Source organism: Podarcis raffonei, chromosome 2 (genome assembly GCF_027172205.1).
Source record: "Podarcis raffonei isolate rPodRaf1 chromosome 2, rPodRaf1.pri, whole genome shotgun sequence".
NCBI lineage: Eukaryota > Metazoa > Chordata > Lepidosauria > Squamata > Lacertidae > Podarcis > Podarcis raffonei.
Window position 1 is genome coordinate 46,638,527 of NC_070603.1, and position 27,966 is coordinate 46,666,492.

The 27,966-nt window shown below is 43.6% G+C and overlaps 2 protein-coding genes across 3 annotated transcripts in view; both read left to right on the top strand.

Moving 5' to 3' along the window:
• Window positions 1-27,966, top strand: part of CCNG1 (cyclin G1) — a 130,485-nt gene that overhangs the window by 39,192 nt on the left and 63,327 nt on the right. The window lies entirely within an intron of this gene.
• Window positions 491-14,951, top strand: MAT2B (methionine adenosyltransferase 2B). The gene is made up of 7 exons (XM_053376479.1): window positions 491-639; window positions 2,041-2,235; window positions 4,448-4,562; window positions 4,895-5,047; window positions 8,136-8,329; window positions 11,593-11,706; window positions 13,475-14,951. The coding sequence occupies exons 1-7, from the start codon at window positions 577-579 to the stop codon at window positions 13,643-13,645; spliced, it is 1,005 nt and encodes a 334-aa protein (XP_053232454.1). The 5' UTR covers window positions 491-576; the 3' UTR covers window positions 13,646-14,951.

Genomic DNA, 27,966 nt, shown 5'->3' on the forward strand with positions numbered 1-27,966 from the left:
GGTTTGGCAGCCTGAGCCAAGGTGGAAGGGCGACCTGTGCTTAAATTGACAATGTGAGGCTGCTGCATGATGCCCAACACTTTGCAGTGCTGGTCTGTGTGTTGAAAGCAGATTTTTTTATTAAGAAATAAAATAAACAGCATTCCAAACAGGGCCCCTGACTGAAGGGTAGGCGGAAATACGTGTGCGGTAAATGGAAGCAAGAAGACTAGAGTGTTTACAGCTATACGGCCAAGGAGCTTGAGCGCTTAGACATTGCGAACGGAGATTAACGGAGGGGGGAGGGGGGAAGTGAGTGAGCTCGACGTGTTCCGTCGCGCAAGACTCTCGAGGGGCTCGCGCGCCGCCCCGTTCTAGAGGGACGGGCCAATAAGCGGGCTGGCCTTGAACGTGTCCCAACGGCAGCCGCGCGCGCGTCCGCCCGCCCCTCTGAGGCCCCACCTTCCCAAGGCGAGGGAGCCAATGGGCTGCGGGGCTGCCGAGTGGGCGTGGCCTGTGAATGGCTGCTGCCGCCGCCGCCACCGCGAAAGTGGAGCTGAGCGCGAGCGGCGGGCGCGGACTGAGGCAGGCGGAGGGATGGTCGGGTGGGAGAAAGGGCTCCGGATCCGCTTCGAGCCCGGCAGGTGCTGGCTGGAGGAGGTGAGGCAGAGCTGGCGGCTTTGGGCCTTCTTCCCCTCCCTCCCCTCCCTTCCTTCTCTCCGCGGGAGGTAAACAGATACTAGCCGCGCCCCCTGAGCGGGGTGGGGCGAACCGAGGTGGGGCCGCTGCTGCTCGGGGGTCTGGGCAAAGCTTTGTAACCGCCAGCCCAGCCCTGCAGGGTAGGCTTCCGCTTGGGAAAAATCCACCCCTGGTTTGAGTGGCACTAACTTACTCCTTACGATCCCAAACACAACTTACCTCCGTCGGGCTAAGATGGGGGAAGCCTCAGGGCAATGGTGATAATACAGTAATCCGATTTTAGGTGCCCCACTGTGCGCAACGGGATTTACTTTCGGGCAGTGCTTTTTATCTTGTTTAGGGTTACTCTCATTTTGACTCCAGAAAATCACCATTTGACAGGCCAAATCGGGAAAAATAAATACAGTAAATGGACAAAAGTACAAAGATTCACAAAATGTTTAGGGGTATGCGTACCACCCCAAAAGTACTTCTTTCTGTTGTAATCACCACCCCCAAGGCCTTATTGCTGGGCTGGGGAAGGGAGGGCAAAATGCACGCTTCAGATGTTGCCTGCCTGAGAGGAAGCCTCGCTCATCATAGTAGGATTTTGCTCCAAGATCAGGATCAGTTTGTTACAATGTTTTCCATGCCCTCTGTCTTAAGTAAAATAAAATAAAAATTCGTGGGATTTCTGACCGTTAAGATGCCCAGTGTGGGTTGCAACAGCAGTGGGATCCTACAGCAATTAAAAGCAAATAAAACAATACAAAACCAAAACTGGAATAACAGCTTGTCACTGGTCTCTCTCTGTAACTAACAGCCCCTTCCCTGTGCTTGTAACTTGGAGTGGGGGAGGTGGAATGGGGAACTAGTCATTCATCCCCCGCCCTCCTTTTAACCACGCCTGTACTTCCTCACATAGCTGGAAATTCCACTTCAACCCACATATTTGAAAGAATATTTAATTTGATCATTCCAGTCACCATTTTTGCTATGCAAAGAAGCTTACTAAATTAGCTGCCTGGGAATTAGCCTTTTGGTGGAACAATTGTAAACATTATCTTTATTTATACGATATATTTAAACAGTCCCTTTTGATGGAAGTCAGTTTCAGTAAACAATAGTAAGATATGTCCTTCTTCTGATGCTAGAAATGTAAAGCTTGGAGCTATAAGCAATCTAAGGTTGTTGTCTTCAGTATACTGTGGGCTGTTTGTGCAGTCCAGTGCATGCTTCCTTGGCATAAGTCCCATTGAACTCAGTGGGGCTTGCATTGGAGTAGACTTGCACAGAATGTCCCCTAAAGCCTTCTAAAACACATATTTAACTGGATTAAGTTTTGTTAAGAATATAGAAGATAACAATTTTCTTTTTTTACAGGAGGATGTTGATACGCCAAACAGACGTGTTCTGATTACTGGTGCTACTGGGTTGCTTGGCAGATCTGTGTATAAGGAATTTAAAGGAAATAATTGGAATGCTGTCGGTTGTGGGTACAGTAGGGCTCGACCAATGTTTGAGCAAGTTAATCTTCTAGATACTACTGCTGTTCACAATGTCATCCAGGATTTTCAGGTGAGAATGGTGGAAAGAAGGATAAAGCGGCTAACCACCATGTTTATCTGAAGGTTTCTTCAGCAAATTCATGTTAGTTGGTCACATAAAGTTTTACTGATTATTGATGTCCACTATCTATCACAGCAATATTTAGCTTTGTTTATGTATTGTTTTTTTCTCTGTAATCTCTGATGCAACCCTTGTGAACCTTCTGTATATGAGGTGCATGATATGAGGAAAACTAGTGTGCAGGAAAGTAGCCATATACTAGTAGTCTAGTAGAACCTGGAAAGCCTGCTTTAGAATAACACTGCAGAATACCGTATTTTTCGCACCATAGGACGCACTTTTTCCCTCCTAAAAAGCAAGGGAAAATGTGTGTGCGTCCTATGGAGCGAATGCAGGCTTTCGCTGAAGCCTGGAAAGTGAGAGGGGTCGGTGCGCACCGACCCCTCTCGCTCTCCAGGCTTCAGGAAGGTATCCGCTAGCCGTGGGAGACCCAGCTCTCCCACGGCTAGCGGAGCGCTGCATTAATCCCGAAGCTTGGGGCGTGCGGAGCTCAGCGCGCCCCAAGCTTCTGGGTGCCGGCAAGGTCTCCGCTAGCCGTCTAGACCTTGCCGGCACCCAGAAGCTTGGGGCGCGCTGAGCTCCGCAGCCCCAAGCTTCGGGATTAGCGCTCCGCTAGCCGTGTCTAGGCTGCGGATAGCAGCCTGCTTCCCGGAGCGTCGGGCGCCCTGAAAGCAGAGCGCCCGGTGCTTCGGGAACACATCCGCAGCCTAGGCAACCCTGCGGGAGATCCTGCTTCCCGGAGCGTCGGGCGCCCTGAAAGCAGAGCGCCCGGCGCTTCGGGAACACATCCGCAGCCTAGGCAACCCTGCGGGAGATCCCGCAGGGATGTCTAGGCTGCGGATAGCAGCCTGCTTCCCGGAGCGTCGGGCGCCCTGAAAGCAGAGCGCCCGGCGCTTTGGGAACACATCCGCAGCCTAGGCAGCCCTGCGGGAGGTCCCGCAGGGATGTCTAGGCTGCGGATAGCCCTGAATCAGAGCGCCCTGAATCAGAGCGCCCCTCGCGCCGGGCAGACATCTGCAGCGTGGGGAGCCCTGCAGGATTTCCCCGCAAGGCTCCCCAAGCTGCGGATAGCAGCCTGCCGCCCGGCGGGCGGGCGGGGCGCCCTGAATCAGAGCGCCCCTCGCGCCGGGCAGACATCCGCAGCGTGGGGAGCCCTGCAGGAGTTCCCCGCAAGGCTCCCCAAGCTGCGGATAGCAGCCTGCCGCCCGGCGGGCGGGGCGCCCTGAATCAGAGCGCCCCTCGCGCCGGGCAGACATCCGCAGCGTGGGGAGCCCTGCAGGAGTTCCCCGCAAGGCTCCCCAAGCTGCAGATAGCAGCCTGCCGCCCGGCGCGAGGAGCGCCCTGAATCAGAGCGCCCCTCGCGCCGGGCAGACATCCGCAGGGTGGGGAGCCCTGCAGGAGTTCCCCGCAAGGCTCCCCAAGCTGTGGATAGCAGCCTGCCGCCCAGCGGGTGGGGCGCCCTGAATCAGAGCACCGCGCGCGCCAGGCAGACATCAGCCAGCCCCACAAGCTCGGGGGACAGCAGGGAGGCGCAGCGCCACTATCCCGCTGTTCCTCGACCTGGTTCGGTTTCCCTGACCTGCTTTTGGGGGGGAAATAAAGGGAAATTTTTTTTTCCTTTATTTCCCCCCCAAAAAACTAGGTGCGCCCTATGGTCCGGTGCGTCCAATCGTGCGAAAAATACGGTAATTTGGGCTTCTCACTTAGAGAGTGATTAGGGAATTCCTTTCTTTTGGTTATGCAAATAAAAATGGGGGAAAGAGCACCTCCAATGAGCAAAGCAAACAAAGGAGTCAGAAGGCTCCTGTATTCACTGATATAATAACTATTTTATTTTTGCTCACTGTGTTTCAGAGTATAAGGACTCCTCCTTCTAAAGCTTGAGAAATGTTAGTTTGCCAAAAAATAAAAAATAATAATTCTTCATATCTAAACCGCTGCAGAAACAGCTTGAAGAAATGTCTGAGCAAAAAAGATGATTTTCTTTCTCTGCATCTATGTTGAGCCTTACAACTTAGTCAGAGATGATCTAGAGTAAATTTGCACTTTAGATGTGGTTTACTCCATGGAACAATTTTCTGCTAGCTTTCCATGAACAGTGTGGATTTGGTACAACTACTTGCTTGTTCTTTGCTCATTAAAATGGGTGTTTAATTTCCAGCCTCATGTGATAGTACATTGTGCGGCTGAGAGAAGGCCAGATGTTGTAGACAGTCAACCAGATGCTGCTTCTCAGCTCAATGTGGCTGCTTCAGGGAACATAGCAAAAGAAGCAGGTAAAAAAGGTTTGGTCTGCATTTCTTCTCAGGATGCATAATTATCTTTTATGTGTCATCATAAGTATGGGTTATACACCTGAACTTAAAGAATTCTTACCACAAGAAATGTATCATTAGCTGTTTGAGTAACATGCATTGATGGAGGAGACGGATAGTGGGAACTAGCTGCCAGCTGTTGGAAACAAATTCTGGGTTAGAAATACTTAGGTCTTTCACAATCACGTAAATATTTGCTGTTTGTGTGTTTTAAATTCTTGGAGAGAATAAAGATAAAGAGAGTAACTGCTTTGTATTTACATCTTTTCATATTGTTTTAATTCTTTTTATAGCTCAAGTAGGAGCATTTTTGATCTACATTAGTACGGACTATGTATTTGATGGAACAAATCCTCCCTACAAAGAGAATGATGCACCAAATCCCCTAAATCTCTATGGGAAAACTAAACTAGAGGGCGAAAAGGCAGTTTTAGCAAACAATGAAGGTAAGTGTCAATTTGCAGCCGGTAGGTTTTTCTTTAACAGTTAAGGCTTGAAATCTTTTACTGGAATTCCATAAATAGGAGCAAATGGATTTGGAAGTTCAATTTTATTTTATTTTCAAAATAAGAAACATATTTTAAAATGGGGAGTGGGTTTAAAAAGAAGCTGCAGAGAATAAATAGAATCAAGTCTCTTTATAAAGTTTTGAGATTATGTAAAACCAATATAACAGAAGGTCAGATAAAATGTATACCACTGACTTGAAATGGTGAGAGAGAATGGTAGCATTGTTAATTCATTGTTGAGGTTGAGGTTAGGGGTAAGGAGCAGAGGAAGCAAAAATTTGAAAACCTTGTTGAGAGGGGAAAAACTAGGCACAAACTCTAGCAAGACAAATGAAATTTGAAAATAAAAAGCGGTTGGAATTCAGAGCACCTGTCCTTTCCAAACAACTAGAGGTAGTTCTTTAGTTATTTTTTTCTTACCCCTTTCATTTGCACCTCAGATCAATCCATCAAAGATGATACAGTCATACCTCCGTTTACGTATTCCTCCAGTTACGTGAACTTTGGGATTCTTAAGCGGCAAACCCAGAAGTATATTTCCGAGTTTTTGCTGCGTGTGCATGCACAGAAGCGCTCTGCTACCATGCATGTGTGCACAGAAGTGATCTCTCTGGTTGCAAAAACCTCGGGATCTGGCCGGACCTCCGAAATGGATCCCTTCCGCAACCAGAGGTACCACTGTGCTGAGATTTGAACTTCTGCAAGACTTGCTAAAATAGAGTAGATAATGACAAAAGCAATATTGTTAGTGTGCCAAAGGGAATGATGATGCATGTTCTCGAGTTTCTCTCTGGCAACTTCTATTGGGTGTCAGAATGGCCACAGCAGCTTTCACCAACCGAGTATCCTCCAGATGTTATTGGACTTGAACTTCCAGCTGTGCTGGTCAGAGCTGGTAGGAACTGTAGTCCAACAATATGTGAAGAGCAAGGCTATATGTTTTGTAGTGGCAAACTAGATGATCACTTCAGTTTCCTAAGTGATTTATATTGGTATTGGTGGCCTACAAGCTGAGGATTCTATTTATTTATTTATTTTACCAAATGTACTGGACACCCAATAGCTATTGTTCTGTGAGTGTTGTACAAAAAGTGAAAAAAAATTAGAACAACATACAGAAACAATCATTACCTACTGTATATTAATGAATATCAGGAAGTCATGCTTGACAAAACTACATAAGAAAGAAAGGAGCCATAAAGTTTGGGGCCATATGAGAATACATCACTGGGAGGTCTAACTAAGGGTTTATTCCATTTCTTATTTATCCTAACTGCTCCTTTTCAGTGTTTAATGTCAAGGCCAAGGAAATTCCCAATCACTGCCACCTGCTGGCAACTCTATGCTATTTATCTTGCTTTTTGTTTTGCCTCATTTTATAATTTTAGAGCTGAAAGGGAGATTAAAGGCCTGTGTGCTATAGGGAAGGAGTAAACTGGGTATGGGGAAATGGTTGGGGAGAAAAGAAAATAGGATTTTTGGAGGGGCATTGAAGAAAAGAAAGAGCTTGAAAATCATACATCCAGAGTATTATGCACTTTTCTGCTTACTCCATCTCAGAAGTCAAAATGTAGTGCTGTAAAAGGAGCAGTAAAAATGTCCAGGGGGTTAGCACACCCTCCCTATACAGAAAAGCTAAACTATTTGGTGGGATTTAGTTTAGCAAAAATGACTACTGTGGTCAGGATGGAGGAACATGACACAGGCTTATTAATTACAAATGATGAGAGAACTTATACAGAGAGATTTTTTTCCTCCTCCCCAAAATCTGTGATCTCTAGATTATCTAGTGAAACTGATTAATAACAGATTCAGGACTAAAACTATTTCCATGCACAGGGAGAAATTCAACATAGCACTGAGCAGCTGCTGGGCAGTAGAGCCAAAGCCTGCTAAATTTCCTGTATGTGGCACTTTGAAGTCCCAATTTTGGGGCTTCAAAGTGCTCAATCACCTGATAGCATTGTCATGTCAGGTGACTGATAGATGGGTAACCCCACTCATCTGTCAAATTTGGCCTGCGAGGCTAAGATCCCTGATAAAAGTTCTCACCTGGAGAGCTGAAAAGATTCCTAACCCTTTTTAAGGATTGTACAGAGCAATAGAGTTCATTGGCTGGGTAATCATTAGAAACAAGCAGATCCCTGTCATCTGTATTGTATAGTGATACTATTAGCTGAATCCAAAGCCTCTGTTTAGACAAGTTGACTCGTCCCAATTGGATCCAACTTCTGTTTTAGAAATGTGGATGTCAGTTGTTAGGAATGGTAGGTGGAGGGATACATGATAGTGAGAACTCACTGAATGGCTACCAGATTTAGCTCACCAGTTTGCGTGCATTCATGTAATGCAGGGCTGACTGAGAACAGGTAACTCGCAACTTACACACATTTTACTTGCACACATTCAGGTTTATGCGCTTGGCAAACAAAGGGCGCAAGCATCCAGGAAAAAAGGCACTGGCAATCCCACCCGCCATTGACCCCAGGTGTTTTGAAAATATGTGAATTAGGCTTTATGTGATATCCCCAGAATATAATCCCTACATAACTTGAAAATCACCTGTAATGAGTGTTTGCAGTCATTTTGTTGCTTACTTTGGGTTGGTAGTTAACTGCAGGTTTGTTGTAGAACATTCTCATATACTGGTGACACAGGATTTCAAGGAGAAAAAATGAGTTTTATGATGGGATAACAGTAGATGTTGACTTATACCATTATTTCTTTCCTACTTATCATGTGGATCCTGGGCATCTTTTCTATTGCATGGTAAGGTGTTTTTGATGTAATTTAGCACTTCTTCCTTGCATAAGTGTACATAATCTGAAGTCTTCATCTGAAATCTTCACACCCACCGAGATTTATTCTCTTTTCCACATAAGTAGACTTGCCTTTTCAAGGGAGTGAAGTGTCTTGTAAATAGTTCAAAGGTGGTTTAATTTTCTTTTCAGAGATGAGCTGAGGAATTTTCATTGTACCTGTTCATAAATACAGCTTTGTATTCATAGCTTTTCTCATCTTCTAGGTGCTGCTGTGCTTAGAATTCCTATTTTATATGGAGAGGTTGAAAGGTTGGAAGAGAGCGCTGTGACAGTTATGTTTGATAAAGTGCAATTCAATAATAAATCAGCCAATATGGACCACTGGCAGCAGAGGTTTCCCACCTATGTCAAGGATGTAGCCAGTGTTTGTCGACAGCTAGCGGAGAAGAAAATGTTGGTGAGATATTCTTAAAATAAATTTCAGCCAGGATTTTTCGGACTACTTCACATATTATCATATGTGTAAGATTGTAGTAGTACTAGCAGTGATTCTGTGTTTTTATGATGTATTCAAGATTTCAAAAATACTGTGGGCTGTATCCAGTGGTGCCTTCACACTAATGGATGACTTTTGTTGCAAGGTCATGGTTCCTATTTTCACCAATGCGTCCCGTCCCCCGTCCGTCCCCCTGTTGCAGTCCTCTATGCCATTCCATCTGGACCAGATGATGCTGTGCAAGTGACTGGACACAGTGATGGGCTGGATGATAGCCAGTAATAAACAATTATGATAAGATGGGGGCTTTGTGGGTAGGTGGTTCCTAGGTTTGGGAATTAAGTAGATAGCCTGTTCTGGTCAGGGTAGTACTCCTCTTAAAGAACAGATGGGTAGTCGGGGTTTTTTCCTGGTTTGCAAACTGTCACTAGAGGTTAGATATCATAAAATTGGAAAGGATCCTGAGGATCATCTAGTCCACCCCCCTGCAGTGCAGGAATATGCAGCTGCCCCATGCAGGGATCAAACCTGCAACCTTGGTGTTATCAGCACCATGCTCTAACTAACTGGTTTGTGTGGCCTCAGTGGTAAGGAATGCTTGCGCCCACCTTTGACTGGTTTGCCAGCTATAACTGTTCTTGAATTGGGATAATCCAGCTACAGAAGCTCCTGCTATAATAACCTCCTGATCTGAGCATTGCAATGTGTTCTACAGAGGCCTTCCTTTGAAGATGGTCTGGAAGTTGCACAAGATGCAGAATGCCTCATCCTGTTTCTTTATGGTGGTGAGATGGGGTCATGTTACACTGATCCTGGAAACACTTCTGGCTGCCTGTGAATTGCCTGGCTTAATTCATGGTACTGGTGTACAAAGCCCTAAATGGCTGAGGACCCAAGTACTAGAATGAATGCCTTCCTCAGTACCAGTAAACCAGGCTTTGTGATTTGCAGGGGAAGGTTGCTTGCCATGCCTCTGGTAAATATGGCCTGGGGGAGGGCACAGTACATGAAGAAGGGTCCTCTCAGTGGCAGCAGCCCACCTGTGCAACTCCGTTCCTGTTGAAAGCAGATTGTTACCCAGGTGCCAGTTTAAGACCTACTTTTTCCAGCAAGCTGTAGTAATCTATTGCTTACCAGCATATTGTATTCTGTATTTTATTTTGCATTGAGGTTTCCACTTTTAATGTTGCATTTTGTTGTTGTTGTCATGAGAGGAAGGGAAAGCTACAAGAACTAATAATATTTCCCACTGTTTTTGAGCATCCAGAACCCTACGGGGAAGCTTTTGGAAGGCATGGGGGTGCACTGGGTATATGCCCCGCTTTGCACAAGGGGAAGTGTTTGTGCTATCACAAAGCTACCATTGGATACAACCCCATGTTAACTGTTACAACTAGTCTTGAATACTGTAAGAGTGGGCAGGGTGGTGGTGTTCCGCTGATCTCCCATTGCCCATGTTGCAGTTGCTTACCTGGAAGTAAAGGAGAAGGGGGCAGCTAGGACAGCCCAGTGGAGATGCATAAGCTTCACCTTCCCCATCCATTTTGCAGGCAAGCAAAAGCATTCAGGCAACAGGAAGTCAGGTGAGCAGCCTCACCCTACAAACCAGTACTTTTTGTAACATTCCCTCTGAATGCAGTAACATAAGAAGCACCATTCTGTTCAGAAAAAGGCTAGATTGTGATGTGGTAGGCATTATAGAAACGATAGATGGGTTGATATTTTGACTGGAATTTTTACCAGGGACTAGAAGAATGGTGGCGGTGGCAAAGGGGGATTATTTTTTGGGTCAGTAAATGTGCTGGTGGCAAGAAAGTATGATCTAAGGTGGACCTCTGAGGTTAGAGTGCAGGCATTCTCTGAGGACACAGCTACATGCTGTTTGGGTGGGGTTCAGTTTTGCTCTGGCAGCACATTCACTGTGGAAAACATGCTGTCAAAGCATCTGCTCATCAGCTGGTAAGTCGAGAGTTCAATCTTGCTAGTTGCTGGTTCACCCAGAACAGTATGTTCACGGTGGGAGGAGATGGTTCCTTCAGGTAAACAAAACTGTTCACACTGACAGAGCAATCTTCTTAGTGCAGTATTGAATTCCTCTGTAGGAGGAATGCATAAGCTGCTGATTTAATGCTGACTATACTAGGAAGTTGCATTCAGGTGCATGTAACCTTCAGAACACTTGCCAGGGTTTTTAAACTAAAGGTAGTTCTCCCCCCCCCCCCTTCTGTTGACCTTGCATCATGATAGCTTTATCTTGGAATGAGAGGTGATATTGCGGTAGAAATGCTTGGCAAGCAAGTTCTAGTCATTGCTTATACACAAGAGATTATAATAGCTCTAGATTGTGGCAGTCTTTTCATATAAACATAGAAAAGTAAGATGTGTGAAGTTTTGCTTTCTAAAGGAAGTAAACTGCCGCCCAGATTTTTATTTTATTTTATTTATTTTTTTACAATACTTGGTTGAACTGATGTAGTTCTAGGGGGGGGAAACCCTCAGTAGTTGAGTGAAATAGAGTGCAATAGAGAAGTGGAGAGAGATCTGGTGGATTACTGTTTTTAAAAGAATAATTGGCCTTGTCTTGATCCAGCAACGTAATGATTTTGTTCTTATGTGGACAGAGATTTGCTTGAAATGGAACTCAAATCCTTTTTCATAGCAAAGCTACTACTCAAAGAACTGTGGAATATAGAAAAGAGCCAGGGATATTGAGCTTCTTGTTTAGTATAATATTCCAATAACATGGTTATGAACAAGGTGGTTCGCTGCTGTTGTGTTTTCTACACATTTTCTGAAATAACCGCATGGCTAAACAAATAGTTCTAGAGGGGGGGACAAAATATAAGAAGGCATATAGGGAAAAAAAAGATTGCTCTTTGAACAAATCTAAGAGTGAGCTAAAACTGAATGTTTTTACTCTGCAGAAAAACACAAGGCTGGGAATTGCAATTAGGCAGAATATTTATTTATGGAAAAATAAGTTCTCTTTGAGTTAGGGTGGCAGAATTGTCATGATCAGCTTTAGAATGATCATATGTGAAATTCTCTGTTTTGCAAAAACTTATCTGGGTGATCCAGATATGTTAGATTGACTTAAAACTTGCTTTTCAAGTTAGCCTTAAAGGGAATGTTCTCTAGCTTTGTTTATGGTGTTTTCTCTGTATTTATTTAACACCGTAAAATAAACAAGAACATAAACTTTGTATACTTCTCTTTTTCCTTAGGATCCATCAATAAGAGGAACGTTCCACTGGTCTGGTAATGAGCGGATGACTAAATTTGAAATGGCATGTGCTATGGCGGATGCTTTCAATCTTCCCAGTAGCCACTTGAGACCAGTAAGTCATAGTGTATAACCCCTGACACAGAAAGAAAAAGGAATGTGCAAGAAAAACTCTCACAAAGTTTTATCAAAGGCAGAACTTTCTCAGGAGTAATATTACACAATACAATATAAAATAATTGCAAAATGTTCACCAGCTGTGGTTTGGCTGTTCTCTTACACCGAGGGTCCCAACTGAGGCTCCTTAGAGTCCCACTGTCTCTCATTTCATCAGAGACAGATGGTGAGCTTGTCACCTTGGTAAGCTCAGGGCTCCTTCCATCATCAGACATGCTTTGTGAACAGTTTGTTCAGATTCAGGGTTCCTGTTGTTCTGTCCTTAGAGTGCAGCCAATACTACTTCAGTTTCTTCTTTAGGTGGCAGAACAAGCTTCATAATTTTCTGCTTCCTCCCCTAATTGTTCTAGGTAGAGCCTTCTAACTTCTCACACAAGCAGCCCCTTCACTGGTTACAGGTCTCTCACCATACCCTCAGAAGCTTCTTCCATTTCCTTCTCCTCCTCCCTGCTTCTCCTCCTCTGCATCAGCACTGTCCACTAAGTTCTGTGGGCCTGTCCCATTCCTCTCCTTCATTCACTCGCACACCTTCCCACAGCCACTCTGCGGTTTCATCTTCCACACTCTCACCCTGCTTCCCTTTCAGTCTCCCCTTCTTGTGTTGCCTTGTCTGCCCATTTTCCTCTCGTTGCCTCTCCTTTCTTTTCCTGTCTGGGACTCTCCTGTGCTGCCGGCTGCGGCTTTATGTCTCAGCCAATAGGGTGTTGATGCCTCCTTGGTGGTTGCATTTGTCAGGCTGCCGGGCTCCACCTCCTGGGGCTCCCTTAATCCGCCCACCCCCCAATGGGCTGCATCTCCTATCTTCCACCCTTTGAAATAATGCAGATTGATAAACCATATCCACAGAGCTACTTTCTACCAGTTTGGAACTCTCTTGTATTTTCGCCTCTGCAGTTTCAAAGGTAACCACATAACTCTGCAAGCTGGAAACTTGAGCTGAGATTCAGGGAACCCAGCACATGCAGCTAAGGGAGATTATTCCCACCTGACTACAATTTTTGACTCTTCATTATATAATAACTAAAATAATTTATTTCTTGTACCCTCCTATCTGACTGGGTTGCCCCAGGTACTCTGGGCAACTTTCAACAGAATTTAAAAGAACACAACAAAACATCATACATTAAAATATGAGTCTCAGCAGTTCTTTCTACCTTAGCCTTGGAACTGACCACTCCTTTGGTAGCTGTAGGCGACAGGGAAATGCAGGCAGGCAAGCCCATGGAATTACAGGCTGGCAGACGATGGGCAGAATGCACTATTCCTCCCTCTTCCCAGCCAGGCTACCAGGGGAGAGAAGTAGTGTAGAAATGCAGCAAGCTCATGGTTCCTCCTCTGCCATCAGCTAGTAAAACTTCGCAGACTTTTTGGTTTGGGTGAGGAAGGTGTATGCTTATTTGCAAGACTGCTGTGCCTTCTGCAGCATCTTTCCAGTGAGCGGAAGAGGCTGCAGTGGAAAGTTCCAATGTGTATGATGGGCGGTCTGGATTCCTAGGACAATGATTTGTCAAAGAAGACTTCTGTATCCCCTTTTCCATACTAGTAAAAACTAGTGTTCAATGCAGAGTAAGGTTATGGGAAAGCATTTAGGCTATCCTACATTGCAGAATTGTGAGTGTTTTCCTGAGAAGAAATTTCTTCATTTTTATTTTTTGTTCTAGACAGAGTGCATATTTCTCTTTTACTGCCTATTTTTATTTTTAAAGATTACAGACAGCCCAGTTGTGGGAGCTCTTCGTCCCAAGAATGCTCAGCTTGACTGTTCTAGACTACAGATGTTGGGCATTGGACAGCACACTCCATTTCGTGTTGGGATCAAAGAATCACTCTGGCCATTCCTTACCGATAAGAAGTGGAGACAGACGGTCTTCCATTAGTTGGAAATATTTTAGAGCATGTATGGTATGAGGCACTTTTTAAAAAGGGGGGGGGGGAGAATGGTTTTGTATTGAGTGTTCTATGTTACAAGTTTAATTCAATCAGGTAAAAATATGGTCTTGCACTAGTGAACTTATAAGAGGTGTTGGCAAAAAAGAACCTTGTTCGAAGTGATTGCTATTTCTTTCTGTTCCGTCACTGGTTTCTTTAAATATTTAGCAACCTCTGAGTACTACAACCATCAGTAATGGTTGAGATGAGATCCGGTTTCCTGAAATACACTGTTGTTTTATGTGTCTTCAATTTCAAAAGAGTATCTCTCTTAACATTATTTCCCTATTTGCCAAAATAATTAAAATAAAGCTTTGGATTTTGGCATTTCATTTTTTTAAAAAGGTATTCTGATTTGATTGAAATGGAAGTGAGAAGTTTGGGGTTTGCTTTAGCTGTGATCAAAATATTCTAAAGTAATGCTTTATTTTTGCAATTAATGTGCAGCTTTAATGCTTGAAAGATGTTCTGTATTTTGAAATCCAATTGCTTTCTTACATTTGTACAAAATAGTTCATATATCTTTCTGTCACATGCGCGGTGTTAATGAGCACACTGGTTCATAGTGGGTGTCGGAGGCACAAAATACAAACATTGCTGTCTTTTCTTTATTGGTGTTTCTGAGAACCCCATAGAACCCAGAAAATTATTAGATGTTCTCATTAAACAACCAGTTTACACATTGTATCAGAATTGTCATTGCTTCAGTTGGACCAAAAGAGCTATACCAATAGAACTATCCCTGGTTGTTCATTCCTCATTGCATACATGCAGATAAGATGGCTGCATTAGGTATTTGTACTAGCCTATTTCTGAAGAGAAAATTCTATGCTTACAGTGAGAAAGTTCAAAACTATTAATGCTGTTCAGCATGAATGTCTAGCTTAAATGGCAAAGTGACTTTTGTGTAAATTTTGTGTTCTTACTTCAATAGAGTGTTAGGGTGTACGTATTGAAACCAGGCTTTTTACTTAAAGCAAGAAAACCTAAGGCAGCTTGTGGCAGGCGTATCTTTTCTCTCCTCTGCTCTCTCCTCTGTCTCCTGACCAAGGTAAAGCATCCAACAAAAAACCTTCTAAAGGTGGTGAAACAGCATCAGTCAGATTCATAAAATATCTCTAAGCCATTCATATTGTCATTCCCTTTCCATAAGGACATATCCTGACTTGTTTGTCTTAGTCTGACAGTCTGACATCTTGATATGCACTTGGTAAGTTGTAAATGCAAAACGACATTAAAAATATATAACTGGCATGGTATCTTGTGTCTTCATCATTTCTTGTGGAAATTTCTGGCTGTGTTAGGTTTTTGGGAAGGCTGTTGTTACTTAAGTGTGTGAGCACTTACACTTTTTATAAATTTCACCCTCCAAATTAACAAGTCAGCAGTTCATTCTCTCCAACCAATTTTCCAGTAAGCTATTTGAGGACATGATCACAGAACATACTAATCTAATGCTGATGCTGGAATTTTGATGGCCTTTGGCATGGCACTCTCAGTGCTCACGCATTCACCTGAAAAAAGTTAGGGCATGAAAACTGAGCAATTTGTTTCAGGAGATTTGATCATGTTTATCCTGCTAACTACAAATGGTAGTGCTATTCGACTGGTGGCCCCATAATAGTCAAATGACTAGGAATATCATTTAGCCTTCTTAAGAGCATTTGGAGATCCACTAAAAATTAGGTGCTAAAATTTGGTCATGGTTGTGTTACATGCTTCACCTGTGGCCTAGAATGTACCTCCCATCCTTGAACATTGGCCACTGCTTTTCAAAGCTAAGGATTAAAAACATAGAAGTCATAGCTATACAATGCATGTACACCCTCTGCAATATTTATACATTTGAAATCGTCACACATAGCTTGTATGCTAATCCTTATGTGGAAGTGTTTCCATCTAAGGATTTTGTAATGTGCTGTGCCCTTAGGTATTTTCAGTCTTGGAGGATATGTTGCCCCCACTGCTTACACTTTCCTATATTCCTGTGTCTTTTGAAGCCTCCATTTGTTGCTTCTGCCTGTTATAAAGTGCTCCTACTTTTACAGCCACTGCAGTACTAATCAGTTTGTAACTTCTTATCGTGAGTTTCAGATGAGGAAAGGGAAAAGAAAATTTGTTGGCCGAGTGATGTCGCATGATATTAATATGAGGTTTTCATTATGAACTTTTTTGATATTTGTGTTCCCTGCAAGTGATAAATGTTGGGTTGGAACAGAAACAAGGAATCAGGGTGTCACATGCCAGCAACTCCAAATTGTATACACCAAGCATGATGCGAGAAAATAAATGGGCACACAGATTCTGATATTTGGAAAACTAGTGGAGGAACATTCTGGTCCCACAGTGTCTTCTCTGGGAAGAATTCAGTGTTGTACTTTTCTTATTGTTCATCACTGCCATCATTTCTGCTCACCAGAGAGAACAATCCCCCACCTCTCCTCTCCCCACATTGTTCTGGGGGCTCCTCTGACACCCCCCCAGTGGATTTGGGGGTGGAGGGCACATAGTGAGTTTCTGCTAACATGCTGTATTAGTTGAATCCAGCCCTCTGACCTTAAGTTAACCATATGAAAACAAGCTACAGAAGAATACAGAGTCCTGAAGTTGCCATGTTCAAGTTCATAAGGAAAACTCAACACTTTTAAAACAAAGACTGAATGGCTTTCTTGCTACAGCAGGTGCTGTATTTTCTGGCATATAAGACTACTTTTTAACCCAGGAAAATCTTCTCAAAAGTCGGGGGTCGTCTTATACGTCAGCTACAGCAGCAGCTCCTGCAGCAACTCCCCACCAAAGGACAAAATGACAGCAAATTAAATCAGAGGACACCAAGCTCTCTAGATGAAGCAGGAATAAGCTTGAAAATTGGCCCCAGAAGCCCCCCCAATCACCAGCAACAGAACGACCCTAACCACTCCCAGTAGTAGACCACGTCCAAAATGGTAGCCTCGCGTTGCCCCAGCAACTAGACACGTGGCCACTGCCTCAGCCCAAGCAGCCACCACAGTAAAAGAAAAGGAAAGGCTCGCAACAAAGGCAGGGAACCAACAACAGCATTAAGCGCAGCAGAGTGTGGCACAGCCGAAGGGGCAAGCAAAGGTAGAAAATGGCTGGGGGGGAGCCAATTATCAAGCTGCGAGGGCAACGACGAAGGGAGCAGTTCGGGCAGGGGAAGCTGAGAGGGGGAGGTGGCCGGGAACGGAGAAACCTGGAAGCTTCTTCGCCATGAGGGCGGCAAAGTTGTAAAGCGAGAGCGGCAATTGAGGCAACACTCCCCTCAAATGCCCTGCTCCCCACGCACAGCGAAGGAGTCACCCACTTCCAAAGAGGAAGCCCTCTGGCTCGCTCCAATGTTTAAACGGACCCGGCCATGCCCCTGGCCACTGGGAAGTGGAGCGGATTTCTGAGCCGGACTGGAGACTGGTTTTTAAAATTTTTATTTGATGTGCGTTGGAAGAGGGGTAGTCTTATAAGGCGAGTATATCCCAAACTATATTTTAACTGGAAAAGCTGGGGGTCGTCTTATACGCCCAGTCGTCTTATATGCCGGAAAATACGGCAATTGTATCCTATAGGTGGTAAAACCTTTCAATGCAAGTTTTTGTGTCAGTTGTAAAATTCATCAGTTATTTTTATTCCATTGAAATTGGGGGTACTTTTAGGTCTGATTGTATGATGCACTGTAACTCTACATTTTCTCTTATGCTGTAAAATAGTCTTCCCTCCACTATTCACATTTTTTTTTTACACTTCAGCTATCTTTCTTTAAAAACAGCCTTCATGCCTTTCACAAAATAGTAAAGCTCTCCTTGCTAATTTTGTTCACCTTCAAAACGTCACAGAACAGCGTGTGTGTTACAAGCCTGCTTAGTTTTTCATAATAAATTCTTTGTTGCTAATCTCTTCCTTTGACATTAGTAGTAACGCGAGTGATATTTGAAGCCTTTTAAAAAGAAATTTTATTATCCCAGTGAGTTGTACAGATCCGTATATTCCCCTCCCCCTCCCTTAGGCTTCTGCTGTGAATATTTTAAAAGCAGCATGATTTATACATCTTGGTCTCAAAACAAATGCTGAAATAGCTTTCACCTTGAATCTGTTCTCTTTCCTGACACATTTGCTTATGAAAATGAAAGCTTCAGTAATTGCATGTTAACTCACCTTCAGTCAGCACTGTTTGCAATAGCTTGGCATTATTGTTTTACATTTATATGCCACCTTTCCTCCAAGGAATGCAAGCTGGTGTGAATTGTTCTTTTCACCATTTGATCATCAGGCTAAGAAGCAGTGACTGGCCCAAGGTCATCCAATGAGCTTCATGGCTGAGCAGATTTGAACTCTGGTTTCTCATGTCCTAGTCCAATACTTGTGGTACGAGGACCCGACCCCCGCGATGTGGAAAGAATACACAAGGAGACGTTATATAAGGTTAATGGGCAATGAAAGGCCACAACTTTATTGATTACAGCAGTGAAAAGGTATTGGCTTAGGCATTGGATCTCTCAAGCAAGTGGGTTTATTCACCAGTAGGTGGAGCCTGTTGATGCTAATCAAACTATAGGCTCACCCCTGATGTCACCGAGGGTCGTGCCATGGCCTCCCGCCAAGCAGGCATCCGGGCAGAGGCTGGCGCCGCAGCAAAAGGCTGCTGAACACGCTCCCTCTCAGGCACCTGGTTGGATGCCTGCCGAGGGGCGTGGGCGCCAGCCAGGTGAGATGGAGGCAGGGGGCTAACGCCCCCTGCTAGGGGCGGTGCTCGGCTCCCGCCCACAACCTCTCCCCTCACTTGCAGGGAGGAGAGTCTTAACCAGTACATCACACTGTATCTACTTTATGTTTGCTCTGCTTTTACACAGTTAGTGCTCAAATAGTTCATGAAAACATACAACATACATACAACTTGTTTTTATTATTGCTTGTTAGCCGCCCTGAGCCCGGCCTTGGCTGGGGAGGGCGGGGTATAAATAGATATTATTATTATTATTATTATTATTATTATTATTATTATTACAAGGATCAGGAAATTAATAGTTCGGTAACAATTTTTTTAAAAAAAATGAAATACAGTGTTACCTCGGGTTAAGAACTTAATTCGTTCCAGAGGTCCATTCTTAACCTGAAACTGTTCTTAACCTGAAGCACCACTTTAGCTAATGGGGCCTCCCTCTTCCAATTTCTGTTCTCATCTTGAAGCAAAGTTCTTAACCTGAGGTACTATTTCTGGGTTAGCAGAGTCTGTAACCTGAAGCGTATGTAACCTGAAGCGTATGTAACCTGAAGCGTATGTAACCCAAGGTACCACTGTACTATATGGCAAGAGTTTAAACATTTTTACCCTTAATCAGCCAAAGTCACAGCATTTGAACAGAGGCTCAGAAATGTTCATGTGGGTGCCAATCAGACATTCTCAAGGGAATGTTCTACTATTGGAGTGGTAGATTAACCTAGTGGCATTTGTAATATCCTGAATTTAAAATTCCTTCAAAGTAGCACTTTTCATACTAATAGCCATAGAGCACAGGTGGCCTTGGGTTTTGCCCTTCAAAGTTCATTGCACGCTGTCTCTGCTTTATTGCTTAGCTCGAAAAAGTACTCGGAATGAGCCACACTGCAGTGAACATTTTGGCTTAAGCCAAGTAATATGGATCTGTTCCAAGAACTTCACAACTGAGAGTTGATAAACTGCAGAAAGAAAGAAAATGTGCACACATGCACAAGAAAAGGACCGAAGCTGCTTGAACTTTCAAGCTCCAAGCCATGAAGGAATAACTCCTACCAATTTCCCAGAAAGTTGGATTCCTGCGAGTTCAATAAGAAAAAACCACTTTTCAGAAGCAAATCACTTGAGGAAATTTCTTGGCCGTTTTAGAAAGCACTGAAGCATAAAAGCACTTTACCATCCAGTAGGAGTTTTGCAGGGTTGCTGTGCTAGTGATAGAATCTCTACTTGAAGGTTTAGTTCGAATCTCGGGCATGAGATAGCATGTCGTTGAAACTTCAAATTTAAACCTCCAAATTTAATGAATACTAATATCGTTCATAGGTCCCTGCTAGGTCCAGGAGTTCAGAGCACAAGAAATATTTAGCACCGCATGCCAAATGCTGTAACTTACTTCATGGGGGACTACTTTTGAAGGTGGGTCGAAAGCTTCAGTTGTTGCTGAATATGATCGCCAGAACCGAGAGTGGGTTTAAAATATTGCACTGGTTCCCTGTGTGCTACCAGACACAACTCAAAGAGGTGAAAGCCCCAAACGACTTGGGACCCAAATACCTGAAGGAGGACCTCTACCCGTATCAGCTTATCTGAGTTTTAAGAGTCCTCTTTGTGGTTCCACTGATGTGGCAAGCTTACATTGTGGTGGCCCAGTATATGAGCATCCCGGTGGTGGTCCCTTGGCTGTGCAATCCCCTCTCCCCTGAGATGCAGCTAGCATTGTCATTATTGACCTTTTGGCACTGGCTGAAAACTTTCCTATGCACCCAGGCCTTTGTAGGGTCTTCATAAGATAACATGACTTATATATACTTAGATGAGGATTGCTGCTACCTGTTTAATGTGTCAATGTTATATTTTACTTTTAGTTTTTATTGGAGGCTATTTCTATGTGAAGCTGAGGTTCCAATACTTTGGCCACCTAATGAGTAGAGAAGACTCCCTGGAAAAGGCCCTGATGTTGGGAAAGATTGAGGGCACAAGGAGAAGGGGACGACAGAGGTTGAGATGGTTGGACAGCGTTCTCGAAGCTACAAACATGAGTCTGACCAAACTGCGGGAGGCAGTGGAAGACAGGAGTGCCTTGCGTGCTCTGGTCCATGGGGTCACGAAGAGTCGGACACGACTAAACAACAACATTTCTATGTGCAACCCACCCCAGGATCAAGAAATGAAGGGTTAGGAGAGGAATGACTATAATAAATAATATTTTAGAAGAGATGTTATCAGCTGTCCCTGGAGATTCTTGAGAAGCAGAATTCATTATGAATTTCATACTGCTGCCGCTGCTTTCTCCCTGCTTGCAGAGAAGCCTGTGACTAAGAGACCTTCATGACCAACATGGGGCTTGGGTGGGGAATGAGAGAAGATGGATGATAAGCCCAAGGGATAAGTGTATTTATTCATGTAAGCATCTAAGCTGCGAAAAGACAGTGGGAAGTCAGTGGAGAAAGATGAAGATGAATGGTGCTGATCTGGCTAAAACCCTGAACAGTAGCATATTATTCATTAGTATGACTGAAGGAGGTCACATTCTGGAAACAAGAAGAAGTGAGATGTTAAAAGGCTTTGTCATTATACTAAAGTCAACAGGCAATTAAAACTATTAAAGGCTGACAAGGCAAAAGGTCAAGATGGATTATCTCCTCACCCCAGCTCTCTTAATTGTCTCAGGTAACATTGCCTAACAAATAGCCAATGCAAAGCTTTGGTGGAGGAAAAATTATGATTTTTTAAAAAAGGTCTTTAGTTAACTACTGTAACTGTGTCCAGGAAACACCCCAAGTGGCTGACTTGTTTGCTCCCTTCCCGAATCCTTAAAGCCTAGTGGAACTCCTAGGAGAGTCATTTAAACAATGCATTGACTATCCTCACAATGCAATATTCAACTAGTGTTTAACATGTTTCAGAATAGTGGACAGTCAGCATGTTCATGGAGTGGTCTGCAATTGCTGAGCTGTATTTTTGTCATTTTTTAAATGGAGCTGAATAAAGGACTTGAAAGCCACTCTGTCTTATAATTTCCAGAACCAGAGCTACCTTAGTCAGCTGTGGAAAACAACAACAATGTGATACCTTAAAGACAAATAAACTTCTTCTTGCATAATAAGTTTGTAAGCTGCTATAAGTTTTCTTGTTGATCCTCTTTGGGTATTTGTTGAATCAAGGAAACAGATGGCTAGAAGGTCCTAGGAGACTATCAAGAGAAACCCTCTTGCCCTTAAATGTTATAGAAGTTTGTGGAAATAGTTTTGTTTCTTATTTTAGCATGATTAAATATATTCATTGGGGGTGGATCTATACCCGAGATTTATAATGTTTCTAATGCTTTATTAAAATGTGACACCAGAAGGCGCTGCAGAACAACCAGCCACCGCAATACCTTTAACTGCATGTTAAAGGTAAGGAAACCCCTCTGACGTTTTAAAGATCAGTGCTTTAAAGATCAATGTAGATCCAGTCTGGCTGGGTTTTGTTTAAAATGTCCTTGCTAGGTCTACTAGTACACACTTACCTGGGGGGGGGGGCACTGCTACATAAATACACCAAGCATCTAGACTATTGATTTCTCAAAGTTACATGGCTTTACAGACAATTTTTACTGTCTCCTATTTTTTTCTACAATGAGCTCCCCAGCCTTAACCCTCCATACTTATTGATTCATAAAGCTTAACTACTGTGTACGCCGGTGTACATAATATACACTCACTGAATGTAATATGTGAATACCGTTTCTGTTATCAACTTACATTGTTATACCACAACTCCCATCAGCTCAGATCACTGGCTGGGACTGAAGGGAGTCCAGGAATATGGGGGTGGGGGCACAGTTTCCACAGGTGTGACTAAGGCAGCATTTTGTTTCTTGAAATTGTCCCTCCTATGATTCGAGCTCTTCATCTGTATTCCCATGCCTCTTGCTGTTCAACTCATTGAACTACAGACAAACGATGACAAGAAGATCAATTAGCTGAACTGGCTGCACCAGAGCCTGAAAAATAAGTCAGTGCAGGGCGAATAAATAAAACACTCAATTTTAAAACACTTTCTAAATCATGGATGGAGAACCTATGGGGCTCCAGATGTTGCTGGACTACAGCTCCCATCATTCCTAACCATTCACTATGTTGGCAGGGGCTGATGGGAGTTGGAGTCCAACAATACCTCGAGGGCCAAAGGTTCCTGCCCCCAATTAGAAGAAGCCAATGGCTGCACAGGGAGGCAAGATGCAGCAGGGAAGGGGTGAAGTCAATCAAGACCTAGAGCAGGCTAGAAAGATTTGCTATTGATCTGGGACAGAGGTCAGCAAATTTTTTAGCTGTGGGCCAGTCTGCAGTCCCTCAGACCTTGTGGTGGGCTGGAGAAGTGGCACCAGGGGTGGGGGGTAGAAGAAGAGGGGAGAGGGGCAAGTAGTCCTCCCCATCCCCCCAGGCCCAGCCACTGTGCTTACCTTCCCAGGGCCTGCTGCCGCCACCACCGCTGCTTCTTGTGGGTGGGCAGAGGGAGCTTGTCTGCTCCACTCTCTGGCCCACAGGAGCACCAGGGCGGCAGCAACGGAGGGAAGATAAGTGGCACAAAAGGGCTGGCTCCGGAGAGGGACTGCTTAAAATGGCGCTCAGCCAGCTCAGCCTAGCCCCCTTCCTCCTCTAGGCAGGGAAGGGAGAAGCCAGGAGGAGGGAGGGAGGAGGCGCTGCCGCAGTGTGTGTGAGGGAGGGGGGGAAATGGAATGGAGCAGGAGGGGAAATGGCGCAGTCCGAACGAACAAAATCCCCAGGCCAATCCACAGACAGTCCGCAGGTCAGATCCTGAAGGCAATTGGGTCTGATCCAACCCGCGGACCTAAGTTTGCCGACCCCTGCTCTGTGACATTGCTGAAAGTCTGTAGCCTCAGCTACAGAACCACGATCTGTTGTCCTGAAACTTCTGTTTATGTCCCTCTCCAAGGTACTGATCCTGTTTTGGCTGTTTCTTTGCTTCCGAAATGCAGTTCAGTGCTGGGGTGGGGGAAGGGAAAAACTATTTGCTGATCTAGGCTAAGTTTGCTGCATTTAAGTCCCAGTGAAATTAACAGGGAAACTTAGTTATGATTTAAATCCCCTTTGATTTTAGTTCGACTAAATTAGAGTCCAACCCATTATCCATTTTCCTGATGTGCTTCAAATTAAGCCCTTGTTCATGGGAAATTGCCTTTACAAGTGTAATGCGAGTAATTGCTGTCAATATTAATGGCCTGGGAAAATATTTTATTGACAGCCTCAGTCTGTTCCAATAAGTCATTGTTGTTGAAGTCGGTCTGAGCAGGTCTACAGCTTTTAACTTAGACATAATATTTAGACATTTGTCAGTTGTTGGAATTGAGAGGCCAAGGAGACCCAGCTGCCTTATTTGTAAAGACGGTTGTCCCTGAAAAAAGTATTTTGCTTGAAATACAAGATGAATAAAGGATGCTATATTGTCCTGCAGATGTGAACCTGTTGCCAAGGGATGCGTTTCTTTTTAAGCATCTGAATGCATTTACATTAGGCGAACATGTGAGCTTATCTCTGCTAGGGACATGGCATCTGTAGGAATGCAGAAAATGTCTGGGTAAATAGTCATCCACTTTGCATGAAGAGTTGTTGTTGGGTTTCTTGGTATTGATATGATCACTCCTCTTCTCTAACTGATGAGAAGTTTCAAAAGTACAGAACTTACCCAGATCTGACTTCCTTTGGAAGGAAGGCACTAAAATCTTATACAGTGGTACCTCGGGTTACATACGCTTTAGGTTACATACGCTTCAGGTTACAGACTCCACTAACCCAGAAATAGTACCTCGGGTTAAGAATTTTGCTTCAGGATGAGAACAGAAATTGGGCTCCGGTGGCGCGGCAGCAACAGGAGGCCCCATTAGCTAAAGTGGTGCTTCAGGTTAAGAACAGTTTCAGGTTAAGAATGGATCTCCGGAATGAATTAAGTACTTAACCCGAGGTACCACTGTAATCATTTTACCATATTTGAATTTTTTACTACTACTACTACTACTACTACTACTACTACTACTACTACTACTGTTACCCGGACCATCTGACTGGGTTGCCTCAGCCACTCTGCATGGCTTGCAACAAATATAAAAGCATAATAAAATACACACCTTAGACAAAGGTGGAGGAAGGAGCAGCTGGCCTGGTGGGATGGTACTGTGGAGCTATTCCCTTGACACCAGTGTCACTGTCGGTGTGAGGGCAGAGCAGAGCAGAGCAGAGCACCAGGGAGTTCAGGGCTGTGTGTATTCACTAGTGGAGCTAATCTGCATCCAAGGAAGTAGCTTCAATAATGGTGTCAGGAGGGAGCAGCTCTGGCCCCATGGCACCTGCTTCTGTGTACAGGCACACTTTAAGCACAGACAGTCAAAGCTCCTGGCCACCATATCAGATCTTTGAGGGGGGTGTTAGCTTACAGAGCTCCCTGTGCTTCTGTGTCTCACACAAACTGCGGTCTTTTGTTCTGTTCATGCACACCACCTCCGGATTATGACATCCTTTGCTAAAGGGGTAGGAGAGATCTGCTTTTGACCCCATTCATGTCTTCCTTCCTCATTCAAAAGACGTAAGGAAAATTGCATGGCAATTAGCTGCCATGGAAACACATCTTGCTTTTCATATCATTTTGTCAAGTTCGAGGCTCTGGCCAGGTATTGCCTCAAGGCAACCTATAAAGAGAGTCCAGTTCACAGAAGTTGGAGAGGAAACCTGCAGTGTTATGTTTTCATGGACAGTAATGGCATAGTTCCAGATTCCGACATTTGCAGGTTTTAAAGTAATGGAAACTCCAAGATAGTGGCACTTTGGAAATAAAAGAATGGAGCAGTTGAGGGATTTTGTGAGACCCCCCCAGAGAAGACAGTGCTAAGGGTTCAGAATCTAGACATGATACAATATTACTGCTAACATCCTTAGGGTGGTATTCCACTCAGTTTCACTCAGAGCAGACACAAATAAATATATGAAATTAAGTTTTCAACATGTCTACTCTGAGTAAATCTTACTTCACTACTACCCTTAGTTTTTCCAGACGTTATAAGTTCATTGTTCCTCAACAAAGATGTTATCATACTGTTTTAGAAGACCAGGAATCTCTCAGTTAGTTTGCATTTTGTCACACAATTCCTGGGGAAGTTGTTCAGACTTGAATAAGACTAATTGCTGATGGACATCTGCACACCAGAAAACAGTATTGTTTGCTTGTTTGATTATTATTTACCAAAACAATTTATACTACTCAAAGGTCAAAAGGTCAATTTATACTAATCAAAGGTCAAAAATCATCTCCGCAGTAAAATAAAATAAAATAAAATAAATAATACATATTTGCCAAATCAGATACAAAAAGAGTATCAGTACAGCTACTAAAGAAATCCCCTTGGGCTGTGCTTTTACTTTTTTTTTTCATCCCTTAGCTATATGGTATATACATACAGTATTGGAAAGTAAATGTTAATGAATGCTGGCCCTGGAAACAAAGAGTTGCAACTATCAGAAAACCTTTAGCTGTGAATTTCAGTGTTGCTACTTGTCTTTGCCACAAGGTGTCAGCCTTGCCCCACCAAAGTATTCCTTTCTTGGCTGGCACACGGCAGAAGAGACCAGTTGTTTGATTTTGCTTGGCTGTGTAGAGTGTGTATCTTATTTGAAACACAAGATAATTTCATATTTTCAGGTAGAATGAGACAGGTAGTTAAATTTATACCATGCATTATTTGTGGGGTTTATATTACTGGAAGTAGCACCACGAACGATTTGTCTTCGTTTGCCAGCTTGATTGACGCATGCTAACAATCTGAATAGGTGGTTCAGTTCTGCTCTGATAGAGCAATTACAGAAGAGGGGGTAGAAAGCTTGAAATGTCACTGGGATAATACGTGTGCAGAAATGAACGGAAGCAATGCTGGACAGTGTTTAGCAGGCCCTGTCATTCATTTCTCAGGGACTTGCACATATATTGTGTAATTCAATCGACAGCAGAAAACATCGAAGGCTTTGGGGTGATCTATTTATTTCTCATTTAAAAACATCGGCGTTTGCCCTCTGCGGCTCGTGCGCTCTAGCAAGCAAGTGTCAGGAAATAGGAATCGGTGATCTTTAGAGCACCAGTTTCCCAAACAATTTATTAAGGGGCAGGCCCACACCAGAACTTTGTGCTCTGTTATTGCAGGCCATTAGTTGACTCCTGCCCTGCTCTGGAATTGAGGTCACATGAGATGTGATGTTCAACGTGTCTCTGAATCCTATGTTTGGGATGATACCCCTCCCTTTGAAACAAAAATAAACATCTGACCCAGATTGTGTCCATGGTGTGGCAAAGGGGCTTTATCCCTTTCCCTCTGCTCCAGCTCTTGATGCTGTAAAACATGCATACTTTCCTTACTCATTGTTTATACAAGTTATGTTGGTAGAATCTGTATTAGGCTATATTGAAATCTAATTTAAAAATATTTTGGGGTGGACAGGAATTGCCTCCCCAGCTGCCGTTTGCTTAAATGCACTGAAAAGAACAGCTTTGCAGGAGGTGAGTGTTGAATTTTCACCAGGAAGGTGAAAAGCAATGTGGTCCTAAGGCTGGAAAAGTTTCCGTTCCCATTTCTTTTTTAAATCAGATTTGCTTGTTACATGGACCTAAGAAACAATGAAGGAATATAGAAAGTAGAACCTCATCACAACAAATTGAAAATATCCATTGCTCTACTCCTGTGTTTCTTCAAATACTCCCCCCCTCCAGGATTACATGTTACAATTTTAGGCATCATGCCATGGCACGGGGCTAGAAAAAAAATTGTAGCAAAATGTTTGAAATGCCACCAGCATGTTCTTCTGATTTCATAAATTAGACACACCCCACAGTCATTCATATGAATACTAACAGCTTCTTCTCTATTATATTTTCTATTGTATTCTACCAATTGTTCCTTGAGCTGAAAATCTCACCTAAACTATAATGGCGGAGGGGTATATGTGTGTGAAGAAAGCATTGTTGGAAGGGCTTTTTGCTCAGTGACGAATAGCTGCTTTGTCTTACAAATCCTCTTGATGGCACTGGAACCTTACAGATATTCTCAAGTCCCATCTTTTGGGTACCAAATCCTATTATCTAGGTTAGCTCATCTGTATTCAAAAGATCAATGTTGCATTATTACAAAGATCCTTTCAAGTGTAAAAAGGATGGCACTTCATTACAGAAAGTAAAAGAAACTAATCAAACTTTCTTGGGGAAATCATTGACTTTTTTCAGTAAAGGGCAAATTTAAGAATTTGAAAGTCCGAGATGTGAGCGAGCCACACTGGGTGCTTCTTGCTTTGACTCAAATCTTGTGTAACACATTTCTTGGATTTTCATGTAACCTGAAGAAGAAAGTGGCACAGTACTGCGCTCTAAATGGATTCCAATTACATAAATGTTGCCACTCACTCTCCCTGAATGCTCAGCACTCTGTCTCTGGCAGTTTGCCCGGTTTGTAAGAGGTTTCTGAGAACGGGGAAAAGAGCAAGCTGCCATGAGCAAGAAGTGTGTGTA

Bases quoted from the DNA above. Each gene is read 5' to 3' on its own strand.
- MAT2B (XM_053376479.1), top strand. From the start codon at position 577: ATGGTCGGGTGGGAGAAAGGGCTCCGGATCCGCTTCGAGCCCGGCAGG. The intron at 4,563-4,894 runs GTAAAAAAGGTT...TTCTTTTTATAG, and splicing joins GAACATAGCAAAAGAAGCAG to CTCAAGTAGGAGCATTTTTG. The intron at 8,330-11,592 runs GTGAGATATTCT...CTTTTTCCTTAG, and splicing joins TAGCGGAGAAGAAAATGTTG to GATCCATCAATAAGAGGAAC.